We start from the raw sequence: 13,460 nt of genomic DNA, 5'->3' as shown, positions 1-13,460 counted from the left end.
CAGAGTGTGTATGTCAGAAATGTAGTGTGTGTGTGTGTAGGTGGTGCAGCGTCTGTGTGTAGGGGATCTAGTGTGTGTGAAGGAGTGCGTATAGGAGATCTAGTGAGTGTGTGTGTGAGTGATGCAGCGTGTTTGGGGGCTGCTGTGTGTGTGAGGGGTGTAGTGTGCATTTGTGAGGAATATAGTGTGTGTGGGAAGGTGCTGTGTGTGTGGGAAGGTGCACTATGTGTGTGTGAGGGTGCAGTATGTGTGTGAGGGCGCTGTGTGTGTGGGCTATGTGTTAGGGTGCTGTGCGAAGGTGATGTGTGTGTGTGTTAGGGTGCTGTGTGAGGGTGCTGTGTGAGTGTTAGGGTGCTGTTTGAGCTAGGGTGCTGTTTGAGCTAGCGTGCTGTTTGAGCTAGGGTGCTGTTTGAGCTAGGGTGCTGTTTGAGCTAGGGTGCTGGGTGAGCTAGGGTGCTGGGTGAGCTAGGGTGCTGGGTGAGCTAGGGTGCTGGGTGAGCGTTAGGGTGCTGGGTGAGTATGTTAGGGTGATGGGTGAGTATGTTAGGGTGATGGGTGAGTATGTTAGGGTGATGGGTGAGTATGTTAGGGTGATGGGTGAGTATGTTAGGGTGATGGGCGAGTATGTTAGGGTGATGGGTGAGTATGTTAGGGTGATGGGTGAGTATGTTAGGGTGATGGGTGAGTATGTTAGGGTGATGGGTGAGTATGTTAGGGTGCTGGGTGAGCGTTAGGGTGCTGGGTGAGCGTTAGGGTGCTGGGTGAGCGTTAGGGTGCTGGGTGGGTGAGCTAGGGTGCTGGGTGAGCGTTAGGGTGCTGGGTGAGTATGTTAGGGTGATGGGTGAGTATGTTAGGGTGATGGGTGAGTATGCTAGGGTGCTGGGTGAATGTTAGGGTGCTGTGTGAGTGTTAGGGTGCTGGGTGATGTGTGTGTTTGCAAGGATTGTGTATTGGGGGGAGGCAGGTAAATGCCGATATTGAGGTTTTTTGTTATTATAAAAAAAAAAAAAAAATTATATCCCCCCCTTCCCTTCTTACCTGTAGCCTGGAAGGGGGGGGGGGGCGCTGACATCCATCCCTGGTGGTCCTTGTGGTAAGTGAACTCTAGCCTGTGGGGCTAGAGTTCACTCTCGCGAGACCCGGCCGGTTGCCATGGCAACAGCCCGGATCTCGCGAGAAACCCGGCGGAGCTGCAAGTTAGAGCTCCGCCGGGTCCGCCTCTCCAGGCTGGCTCCCTCCCTCTCTTTCCCAGCCGGCAGCCGCATTTGACAGCATGTGGGCCGGTGAGGGAGATCTTTGATCTCCCCACCGGCCCTACATGCAACACAGCGGGGCCGGCACTCAGATAGCGCCGGCCCTGCATAGACCGGCTGGATCCCCCCGGCCTCGGCCCGTGGCCATCGCGGCCCACCGGGCATTTGCCCGGTTTGCCCGATGGCCAGTCCGGGCCTGGACTAACTTAATTATCACAGGCAGAAAATATAAAATTTTTACACATACACTGTAACTTTAAACCACACATCCAATCTTCATAAAAACCACATATTATTAACCCTTTAAGACCGCAGCCAAATGTACAAGTTGTGATCAAAACAAAACGTAAACAAAACCTGGCATTTACGCTATATGTCTGTCCAACCATAATTCACCTCTTTCATATTAAATGCACCCACACTTATTATATATCATTTTATTCAGGGGAAACAGGGCTTTCAATTAACATCAAATATTTAGCTATGAAACATAATTTAAATGAATACAATATAAAAAAAATGGGAGAAAATATGATTTTTTTAAAAAAAGTCTTAGTTCTACGTGACATTTTAACTGTGAATGTCAAAATACTGTTTGCTTTTACTGCAATAAAATACACATATTTGTATTCAGCGATGTCTTACGTGTAAAACAGTACCCCCTATGTACAGGTTTTACAGTGTTTTGGGAAGTTACAGCGTCAAATATAGCTTGTTACATTTTTCATTTTTTTCACATTGAAATTCGCCAGATTGGTTACGTTGCCTTTGAGACCATATGGTAGCCCAGGAATAAGAATTACCCCCATGATGGCATACCATTTACAAAAGTAGACAACCCAAGGTATTGCAAATTGAGTATGTACAGTCTTTTTTAGTAGCCACTTGGTCACAAACACTGGCCAAAGTTAGTGTTAATATTTAAAAATGCAAAAAACGAATTTGAATGCCAATTTTGGCCACTGTTTGTGACTAAGTGGCTACAAAAAAAGACTGAACATACCCCATTTGCAATACCCTGGGTTGTCTACTATTGCAAATGGTATGCCATCATGGGGGTAATTTTCATTCCTGGGCTACCATAAGGTCTCAAAGGCAACATAACCAACCTGGCAAATTTTAATGTGAAAAAACTGAAACACAAGCCTTTTATTTGACTCTGTAACTTTTGAAAACACCATAAAACCTGTACATGAGGGGTACTGTTATACTCGGGAGACTTCGCTGAACACAAATATTAGTGTTTCAAAACAGTAAAACGTATCACAACAATTATATCGTCTGTGTAAGTGCCATTTGTGTGTGAAAAATGCAACAAATGTCACTGTCACCGACGATATCGTCGTTGTAATCCATTTTACTGTTTCGAAATACTAATATTTGTGTTCAGCGAAGTCTTCCGAGTAAAACAGTACCCCCTATGTACAGGTTTTATTGTGTTTTGGAGAGTTACAGGGTTAAATATAGTGCTAGCAAATTAAATTCCCTGAACTTTAGGCCTGGATTATCAGGCAGGTCCTGCAAATTGTAATTAATAAAATGACCTAATTATGTAAAATTATTACATAAATATATACGTAGAATTATTATATATATACACGTGTGTATATATATATATATATATATATATATATATATATATGTATATAATTTTTTTCAATGATTTTTATTTATATATAGGTATATATATATATAGTGATATATATGTATATACTTATGTATATAGATATATATATTATTTCGTTCTACATGTATTTTGATATCAATATATATATTAATTTTAAAATACAGTTAGAACGAAATTACACATGTATATATATTTTTTATTTATTTATTTTGTATTATTTTTTTAATTTTATTTTTTTTACGTATTTACATATTTATTTAGTTTTTATTATATATAAATATTTATAATGAAAATTACATATACATGTAATCAATATCATTACACGTGTACTATAATTATATATATATTAATATTAAAATACAAGTAGACAGTGTATGTATATTTATGTGTATGTGTGTATATGTGTGTGTGTATGTATATATATATATATATATATATATATATATACTTAGATCATATATATAATAAATATATATATGATCTAAGTATATATTATTTATTTTTACACTGATTTAACATGTTTTTTTTTTTCAGACAGCAGGGGGAGTACCTGTCATTACAGGCACTCCCCCTGCTGGCAATGCCTTGGACTGCTATGCCGTCCATGTGATCGTGAGGTCCTCGCAAGGAACTCGCGATCACATGGCCCAGGCGGGCCGAAGAGGAGGGAGGGGGACTCCCTGGGCTCCCAGGTGAGTCTCCATACCGCGATCGCCGGCGTGGGATAGCCGGCGTGGGATCGCCGGCGACCGGGTAAGTACATAAGATCGCAGGGACGTTCTATGCCGCCCTGCGGCTTTTAGAGCCAACAAAATAAGGACGGCATAGAACGCCCTGCGGTCTTAAGGGGTTAATCAGCATCCTTTAAATATAAACATACCGTATATACTTGAGTATAAGCCGACCCGAATATAAGCTGAGGCCCCTAATTTTGACCCAAAAAAACTGGGAAAACTTATTGACTTGAGTATAAGACTAGGGTGGGAAATGCAGCAGCTACTGGTAAATTTCTAAATAAAATTAGATCCTAAAAAAAATATATTAATTGAATATTTATTTACAGTGTGTGTATATAATGAATGCAGTGTGTGTGTATGACTGCAGTGTTTGTGTGTATGAGTGCAGTGTGTATGTATGAATGCAGTGTGTGTGTATGAGTGCAGTGTGTGTGTATGAGTGCAGTGTGTGTTTGAGTGCAGTGTGTGTTTGAGTGCAGTGTGTGTTTGAGTGCAGTGTGTGTTTGAGTGCAGTGTGTGTTTGTGTGCAGTTAGTGTATGAATGCAGTGTGTGTATGAATGCAGTGTGTGTATGAGTGCAGTGTGTGTATGAGTGCAGTGTGTGTATGAGTGCAGTGTGTGTATGAGTGCAGTGTGTATGTATGAATGCAGTGTGTGTGTATGAGTGCAGTGTGTATGAGTGAGTGCTGTGTGTGTATGAGTGCAGTGTGTGTATGAATGCAGTGTGTGTGTATGAATGCAGTGTGTGTGTATGAGTGCAGTGTGTGTATGAGTGCAGTGTGTATGAGTGCAGTGAGTGTATGACTGCAGTGAGTGTATGACTGCAGTGTGTGTGTGTGTGAGTGCAGTGTGTGTGTATGAGTGCAGTGTGTGTATGAGTGCAGTGTGTGTGTGTGTGTGTGACTGCAGTGTGTGTGTATGAGTGCAGTGTGTGTGTATGAGTGCAGTGTGTGTGTATGAGTGCAGTGTGTGTGTATGAGTGCAGTGTGTGTGTTTGTGTGTGATGCAGAGTGTGATGCAGAGCCTTGGTGGTGGGTGGGCATTTTTATTATTATTTTAATTTTTTTTTGTTATATTATTATTTATTTATTTTTATTATTATTTTATTATTGTTATTAATTGAAAAAATTTTCGGCCCCCCTCCCTGCTTGATACATGGCAGGGAGGGGGGCTCTCCTTCCCTGGTGGTCCAGTGGCATTGGCAGTTCAGTGGGGGGGGGCTGGCAGAGAGCACTTACTTCTCCTGCAGCTCCTGTCAGCTCCCTTCTCCTCTGCGCCGGTCCGTGCAGCTCTTCTGTCAGCTCACACTGTAAGTCTCGCGAGAGCCACACTATGACCCCGCGGCTCTCGCGAGACTTACACTGGGAGCTGACCGAGGTGCTGAACGGACCGCCGCAGAGGAGGAGAGAGCTGACAGGTGCTGCAGGAGAAGTAAGTAACCGCACACAGCCCCTTGTCTGTATTATGGCAATGTAAATTGCCATAATACAGACAGTGACTCGAGTATAAGCCGAGTTGGGGTTTTTCAGCACAAAAAATGTGCTGAAAAACTCTGCTTATACTCGAGTATATACGGTACTCAAAAATCATAAAAATCCTTCCAGTAAATAAAAAGTTAGACTGAAGGTCATTGTGACTTGAAACCTGAAATGATGGCAACATTTGATAGTGTGATGCAAAGCCACTTGAAAAAGATACAGAATTCAGAAATTCATCAGCATTATTTAGGAAAAGACATTCAAAATTAACTAATTGGGTTAATTGCAAAAGATATACGGAGATGCATTCTGCAGTTGCTTAAGGATGCCAAGTATTATTCCATTATACTTGACTGCACCCCTGACATCACTCTTGTTGAACAGATGACTATGATTTTCAGGTTTGTATCTGTTAAGCAAGGAGACTCACCAACTGTAAATCCTGAAATACACATTGAGGAAAGATTCCTTGGTTTCCTGCCAGTTCACAACTCATCTGGAGAAGGATTAACAGAGGCAATTTTGAATGAGCTTGAAATGGTGAAGATACCTCTCACTGATATGAGAGGTCAGGGATATGATAATGGCTCCAACATGAAGGGCAAGCACTGAGGAGTACAAAAAAGAATCATGGACCTGAACTCACGTGCTTTCTATGTCCCCTGCAGTGCTCATTCCTTAACTCTTGGTGCTGTAGGGTTGCCAGTACATTTTTTGGCATTCTTCAGAAAAGATATGTTTTTTTTTGTTTTTGTTTTTTATCAGGTTCAACAAATTGATGGGATGTTTTAAAAAAAAAAAAAAAAAATACATGTGAGTAAGCTGATAGCTAAGCCGCTATCCAATACTAGATGGTCAAGCAGAATTGATGCTATTCGGCCATTTAGGTTCCATGTTGGAGAAGTGTAGGACACCTTATTTGAAATCGGAGGTGATGTGAATTTTGCTGCTCTTGCAAGAATCGAGGCTTCATCCTTGGCAAAAGAGTTAAACAAGTTTAAATTCTTGTGTTTTATCATCCTTTGGTTTAACATATTAAGTCGAATTAATTCTGTCAACAAAGTTCTTCGAAGCCAGTCAATGTACTTGCCAGATGTTGTGGAACTTTTGGAATCAATCAAGACATTTTTTTCAATCTTATTGGACAGATAATGGTTTTGATGATTTACTTAACCCCTTAAGGACCAAACTTCTGGAATAAAAGGGAATCATGACATGTCACACATGTCATGTGTCCCTAAGGGGTTAAAGAAGCAGGAGAGCTAGCAGTGGAAATGGAAATAGACCCAGTGTTCCTCCTTCAAGTGCATCAGAAGAGGGAAAAAAAGGTTGTTTCTGTATGAGGTTCCAGATGATCCTAAAAATACATTTAAAGTGGAATGTTTCTTGACAATATTAGACACAATATTAGACACAACAATAAAATCTGTACATGAAAGATATGAACAGCTGAAATTTCATTCCACGCTTTTTCAATTTTTATATGACATCCACAAGTTAAAAGATGTACATGAAGAACTCCTGAAGTTCTGCATGGAATTGCAGAATGTCTTAAGTGATGCAAAATCAAAGGAGTGTGATGTAGATGGAAGGCAACTGTGTGAAGAACTTGCTGTATTGGCTCCTGTTATAAAACCTACGATGACACCTGTTAATATTTTGGCCTACGCAGTGAGGAATGGATTTGCTCCAAATGTGGTAATTGCACTTCGAATTATGTTGACCTTACCAATCACTGTTGCCACAGGTGAGCGAAGCTTTGCGAAGCTGAAAATTATAAAAAATTATCTGCGTTCTTCAATGTCCCAAGAACGGCTTGTGGTTTGAATCATTACTGAAGGACTTTGCGAATGCCAAAGCAAGAAAAGTAAAATTTACTTAAATAAATATTTTCTAGCAGTTATTCTACAAAGTTTTTTACAAAGTTGTTGAAGCTGTGTATAAAGTTGTATAGCACTTAAATTGTATGCTGCATTTATATATTTATTTTGCTATGTGTTTGGAGTTCTTTGATTGACCATACCATTTCTATTGTTGCACTAATATTATGCAAGTTTGCCACTATAATACAAATGTGTGGCATGTATTTTTCTCTTAACAACTGCATGTTGTATTGCACTTTCATAATGTTTATGTATTAAACAATTTAAATTCACACATTATTTTACATTATGGCCTTTTGTGCAATTTCTCAGTGTCTTGAACCAAAAGTTACAGGTTTATTCACTAAAATGAGAATTTAAAGTGAATTCTAAATTTAAGGTCAAAGTAGCTTAAATGAAAGCATAACCGACGTAGATCAATTTTACAAATCGGTCATTTTCTTTGCACTAACGAACAAAATTTGGGTAAGAAACCATGAAGTTACCAAATTAACGAGCCACCAAACAATCTAATACACAAGCTTGTTTCTTTTTTTTTTTTTTTTTTTTTTTTTTTTTAATTCTTTATTTTTGCTGTGCAGGAGGGTACAAGGAATCAACAGACGCCACAACAGCGTATTTCAAGATACACATTGGCATAACAGTGGCATGAGAGTCTGCACAAATTTTTATAATTTTTAACAAGCGTGGTTAAACAGTTGTGTCGTCAGCGTGAAATTAAATAAAATGCAACAAGATAACTGTCGTTCAACATGGCTAAATCGTCATTTGAGCTAGGTATACGTGGAAAATAGGGATTAATCATTTCTCAGCTAATTTAACAATTATTTAGGTTACCAACAGGGAACATAGACTAGGGCACAAGTTACATGTCGTGAGTGTCAAAGTGACAGTAGGTGAAATAAAATGATTGGCGCTTGATGGGTTAGTTATGTTTGCGTAATTGTAATATAGGGACAGTGATTTCGCTTTAAATGCACTAATACATGCTGGTACAGTATATACATCGTGTAAGACAACTAAAGCTTTGTGAGTAAATAGTAATCATGAATAGGTAAGTCGCTTCAATGCTTCAATGCTTATATCACCCCAGCCAACCGGGACCACCTTTGCTGCCTCTGCGGGTGGCCGTCTTACTGTCGGTCCAGCGACCCCACTATCTTTAGGAATCTGCTCTGCCTTAGTTGTATGCGGTGAAGTGAATGTCCATCGGGGCAGGCACCAGGACCCAGTCCCCTCATGCTGCTTTGTGGAGTATTGGCTGGTTCCCATAGGACTGTGGCTGTGCTGTAGTGTGCTCGTCCCTCCCGATATTCATATTGTCTGCGTCAGCCGTGGAGGGGAGCTCGGCATGAGGTTTTCGGTTCTTGGGTGAGTCTGTCTCAGGCGTGGTGTGGGATGCGAGGTCGGCTTGTCTTTGTGTCAGTGACACGTTCCATCTGTTCAGGCGGCGGTAGTCAGTCTGCGGGTTACCTCCTACTCCCCTGTGTCGCCGTTGCCGTCGTTGATTGAAGTGGCTGCGGGGGTAAGTGAGCTCGCTCCTCGGCTTAGCCGTGTCCAAAAGCTGGAGCCGCCTTGTCAGCCTTGGGCGCCAGTGTTAGGTGTTAGACCTTACTTCTTCGCTTGCGCACATGGCGCCCGCCATCATGGGCCCAGCGGTCAGACCTCCCAGCATCGGCCGCGGCGTCCCGATCAAGGCCTTAGGGTGAGGACCGGGATCACCCCCCCGGTCCATAGGGGGGGGAACGGGGCCGAGTCCGCCCAGCGTCGTGCTTCAGGTTGGGTGCTGTGTGGCAGGCCAGTGGGGCAGCGGCCGTCAGCCCCACTCACCTCCGGAGTAGGCCTCAGGTAAGTCCACGAGGATATCTCCTCCAGGGGACTGTAGCTCGGTGAGCCAGCCTCTCCCTGGATCCAGCGGTGCCTCTGCGTTAGGCTTCGTAGCCGTCGGTCAGCTTTTTTTGTGTAAAGGCATATTTTTAATCGATTATTTGTGCGTTGTTGCAGGAGCTCTGCTTGCCTGCGACCGACCAGTTCGGCGGCCCGGCCCCGCCCCCCAAGCTTGTTTCTTTAGCAATGGCTTAAAGGAAAACTCCAGTGCCAGGAAAACAATCCGTTTTCCTGGCACTCCTGGCACTGGAGGTACTCTCTCCCTCCCACCTCCCACTCCCCAGTTACTGAAGGGGTGAAAACCCCTTCAGTCACTTACCTGAGGGAGCGACGATGTCCCTCGGCGCTGTCTCCTCCTTCGCGCCGCTCCCCCTACTGTCTCCGTCGGCCGGTGGGCGAGACTGATCCCGCCCACTCGCCAAGGAGACCTAGCGCATTAGCGCTTCCCATAGGAAAGCATTGAAAAAGATTTTCAATGCTTTCCTATGAGGGAATGAGCGACGCTGGAGGTCCTCACACAGCGTGAGGACGTCCAGCGACGCTCTAGCACAGATAATCTGTGCTATGAAAGAGGAGGTTACCTCTAGTGGCTGTCTAGTAGGCAGCCACTAGAGGTGGAGTTAACCCTGCAATGTAATTATTGAAGTTTATAAAAAACTGCAATAATTACACTTGCAGGGTTAAGAGTAGTGGGGGTTGGCACCCAGACCACTCCAATGAGCAGAAGTGGTCTGGGTGCCTGGAGTGTCCCTTAAAGTAATGATAGTTATTCTCCACCATTCTAACTATTTTAATATAAATGTTGAGAAAGGGGTGGGAGATGTGGTGTCATGATATGGGCAGATCATATGGGTTTGTGATGTCACATCATGGGCCGAGCATATGAGGGGGGAGGGAGGCAACTTTTATTATGCCTAGGGCGTCAAAAATCCTTGCACCGGCCCTGGATATAACCCAGAATGCCAGCAGGACCCTGATTCTGCAAAGTCTGCATGTGATATCAATTTAAAACTGCCTAATTCATACCACTTTATTCACTAAACTGTATTGTGAATTGCAAACCTGATTAAAAAATCTATGATAAAGAACCAATCTGCAAATGTATGTAAGCTGCATAATTGTCCCAAATCAGTAGTTGTTTTGCTTAAAACTGGCAATTAAGATTTAAATTCGTTACAATTTGGTGAATGGTGAATAGTGAATATATTACGCTAAAGTAAAAGTACATTAACATTATATAGCACCAGTCACCTTTGTCAAGAAACCGTTATGAATGGAAAGCTACTAATGGCTTAGGGCAAGCATGTCAAGCTCAAAGTCTGGATCAGGCCACATAAACAAGGTTTAAGTTTATGTGGGCCGCAAAAAAAATTAATACTGTATATTTTCATAGAAACCTAGGTTTATTTTAAAGAGTACAGTATAACCCCCACACCCCCCTCTACTAAACCCCAGCCCCCCTTCTACTAAACCACAGCACCCCCCTCTAGCACCCTGTGCCAAATCTGATCCTCCCGCTGACACACACACATATTCACTGACAGACACACACACACACACACGTACTCACTGACAGACACACACACACACTCACAGACAGACACACACACACACTCACAGACAGACACACACACACACTCACAGACAGACACACACACACACTCACAGACAGACACACACACTCACAGACACACACAGACATACACACGCACACATACTCCCTGACACACACACTAACAGACACACACACACTCACTGACAGACACACACAGACTCACACAGACTCACACAGACTCACACAGACTCACACAGACTCACACAGACTCACACAGACTCACACAGACTCACACAGACTCACACAGACTCACTGACAGACTCACTGACAGACAGACACACAGACTCACTGACAGACAGACACACAGACTCACTGACAGACAGACACACAGACTCACTGACAGACACATTTACACACACATACTTTTATTTATTGCTCCTTACCTTATGGAGCTGGTGTGGGGATCTTCTGTCTGGAGATCTCCTTCCTGCTCCTTACTACTCCCTCGCGCGGTTTAGTGATGCCGGGTGCCGAAACATGACGTCATATTCCGGCACCCAGATTCACTTCAGTCGGCGCACGCGAGGGAGCAGTGAGGAGCTGGAAGGCTGAGCTCCCTCGCGGTCCTCCTCCCCGGCCCGGTAAATTATAGCAGAGTAGGCACCTGCAATATGGGGAAAGCAGGTGCCTACTCTGCTTTCACACCAGCATGTACGGGCCGGGCCGCAAAGATGGTCCTTGTGGGCCGCAAGTTTGACATGCTTGGCTTAGAGCATCACCTGACGGCTCTAAGTCAATCAGCCGCACCCCTGTCTCAGCCTTCTGTTATTAAAGAGACTTCAGCTCATGAAGTGGTCTGGGTACAGTGTCCCACTTAGTCTTGCAATGTAAAACAATGCAGTTTTTAAGAAACTGCATGATTACATTGCAGGACTAAGGCTACCTCTAGTGGCTGTCAGAAAGTCACAAGAGGCACTTACTGCTTGCTAGGCGACATCTGGTCGCTTGACGCTGCACATCCACATGCTCTGCATGAGGATCTCCAGGGTCACTTAAATCCCCATAGAAATGGGGAGTGCTTGGTGCGCTCGCAATGCTCGCAGCACATGCGCATTAGCCCTCCCTGTCAGGTGATGTCAGAGGAAGTAAGGCACCGACCAAGAGCCGAGGTAAATGGGAGCTGGAATCGGGTGAGTAAATTACAGATTTTAACCCTTTATTGGCAGGGCTGGCACAAGGAAGAGAGGGACCAGATGGAACTATAGTGTAAGAGGAATACAGGTTTGTATTTCTTACACTATAAATATCCCTTTAAAGGACCACTCTAGTGCCAGGAAAGCATACTCGTTTTCCTGGCACTAGAGTGCCCTGAGGGTGCCCCCACCCTCAGGGACCCCCTCCCGCCCGGCTCTGGAAAGGGGAAAAGGGTTAAAACTTACCCTTTTCCAGCGCTGGGCGGAGAGCTCTCCTCCTCCTCTCCTCCCCGTCGGCTGAATGCGCACGCGTTCATAATGCTTTCCTATGGACGCTTGCGTGCTCTCACTGTGATTTTCACAGTGAGAATCACGCAAGCGCCTCTAGCGGCTGTCAGTGAGACAGCCACTAGAGGAAAAAGGGGAAGGCTTAACTAATTGATAAACATAGCAGTTTCTCTGAAACTGCTATGTTTATAAAAAAAAATTAGTTAACCCTAGCTGGACCTGGCACCCATACCACTTCATTAAGCTGAAGTGTTCTGGGTGCCTAGAGTGGTCCTTTAAGTGTTTCAGAAAGAGGAAAGATGGTGGGTGGGCAGAGGGGAATGGTGTAGCATTGACTTTGGGGTTAAACCTTTTGTGAACAGTTTAACCACTGAAGGTAAGCAGGGGTCAGCAACCTCCTGGCTCCATAAAACCTAATATTGATGAGATTGTTATGACAGAATGTGGTCAAAAAGGCACCACATAATTATGAAGAGAAGAGCATTAAATACCTTTTCAACATTTCAAAATGCTGAGCACCTACAAAATATTACAAAATGCTGATCACCTACAAGAGAGACATAACTAAAAAAGGAGGTTTAGAGGGATTTAGGAAAGAAATAGCGACACATGGGGAGTGTGACATTATAACGATACACAGTTTATTGTGTAACCAAGGAAATCCGTAACGATAACATGGCATTATTATCATGCTCTGATAGCACAGCCCTCTCAGGGTCATAATTGCTCCAGGACTTTGAACTGCAATATGCCCTCCATCGGTGAAGAATTTACCTTTTATTGGCATGCTTAATTAAAAGTATTATATTGCCAGCCCTATGATTTAATAAATTTTAACAGGAATATCGATGTATTGCGGCCCACCATAAGGTTTCTATTAGGCAATGCACGTGTGTGTGTGTGTGTGTTGTCACCCTCAAAGCCATTGTATGACGTCATCGCCGTGCTGTGACGCCCTTTTGCTATCACTATCTGCTTTTACTCACTTTCTTTCCGCAGGAATCATTCAGTCGCAGATCCCGGTAGCACAAGGGGTTTGGAGGGAGTCTCTCATTCGATCAGATTCCCTCCCCCTGACTGCTGTGATTGGATCAGATAGAATGTTGTACTACCATTGGTTCCGTTCGAATCTTGTGCAGTGCATTCTCGGCTGCCATCTTTGATTAGGGAAAAGGAAAGGAAAAAAAAATACTCAAATTATCCGACAGCTTCGTGCATAGTCTTAAAATGATTTCATCAGTGATGATCATCTTAAAATGACAGCTGTTACACCTTAGGTTTGTTATGAGCATCATAGCCCATTAAGCTCGGCCAATCTTTAAAGCAGACTAAACATTAAAGGGACACTCCAGGCACCCAGACCACTTCTGCCCATTGGAGTGGTCTGGGTGCCAACTCCCACTACCCTTAACCCTGCAACTGTAATTATTGCAGTTTTCCATAAACTGCAATAATTACCTTGCAGGTTTAACTCCACCTCTAGTGACTGTCTACTAGACAGCCACTAGAGGGCACTTCCTGCTTCATAGCACAGATTATCTGTGCTATAGCGTCGCTGG

At 43.5% G+C, this 13,460-nt stretch overlaps 1 protein-coding gene across 1 annotated transcript in view; it reads right to left on the bottom strand.

The window, feature by feature from the left end:
• Positions 1-12,943, bottom strand: part of DHRS7B (dehydrogenase/reductase 7B) — a 47,577-nt gene extending 34,634 nt beyond the window's left edge. Inside the window, exon 1 of the mRNA XM_063430251.1 lies at positions 12,888-12,943. Within this exon, the coding sequence (XP_063286321.1) occupies positions 12,888-12,907 (20 nt within the window). The 5' untranslated portion in view covers positions 12,908-12,943. The remainder of the gene's footprint in view (positions 1-12,887) is intronic.
• Positions 12,944-13,460: the final 517 nt, after the last annotated feature.

The sequence above is a fragment of the Pelobates fuscus genome, chromosome 8 (assembly GCF_036172605.1).
Source record: "Pelobates fuscus isolate aPelFus1 chromosome 8, aPelFus1.pri, whole genome shotgun sequence".
NCBI classification, from domain to species: Eukaryota; Metazoa; Chordata; class Amphibia; order Anura; family Pelobatidae; genus Pelobates; species Pelobates fuscus.
Note: the sequence above shows the minus strand (reverse complement) of the source record. Positions and strands in the feature narration are given on the sequence as shown.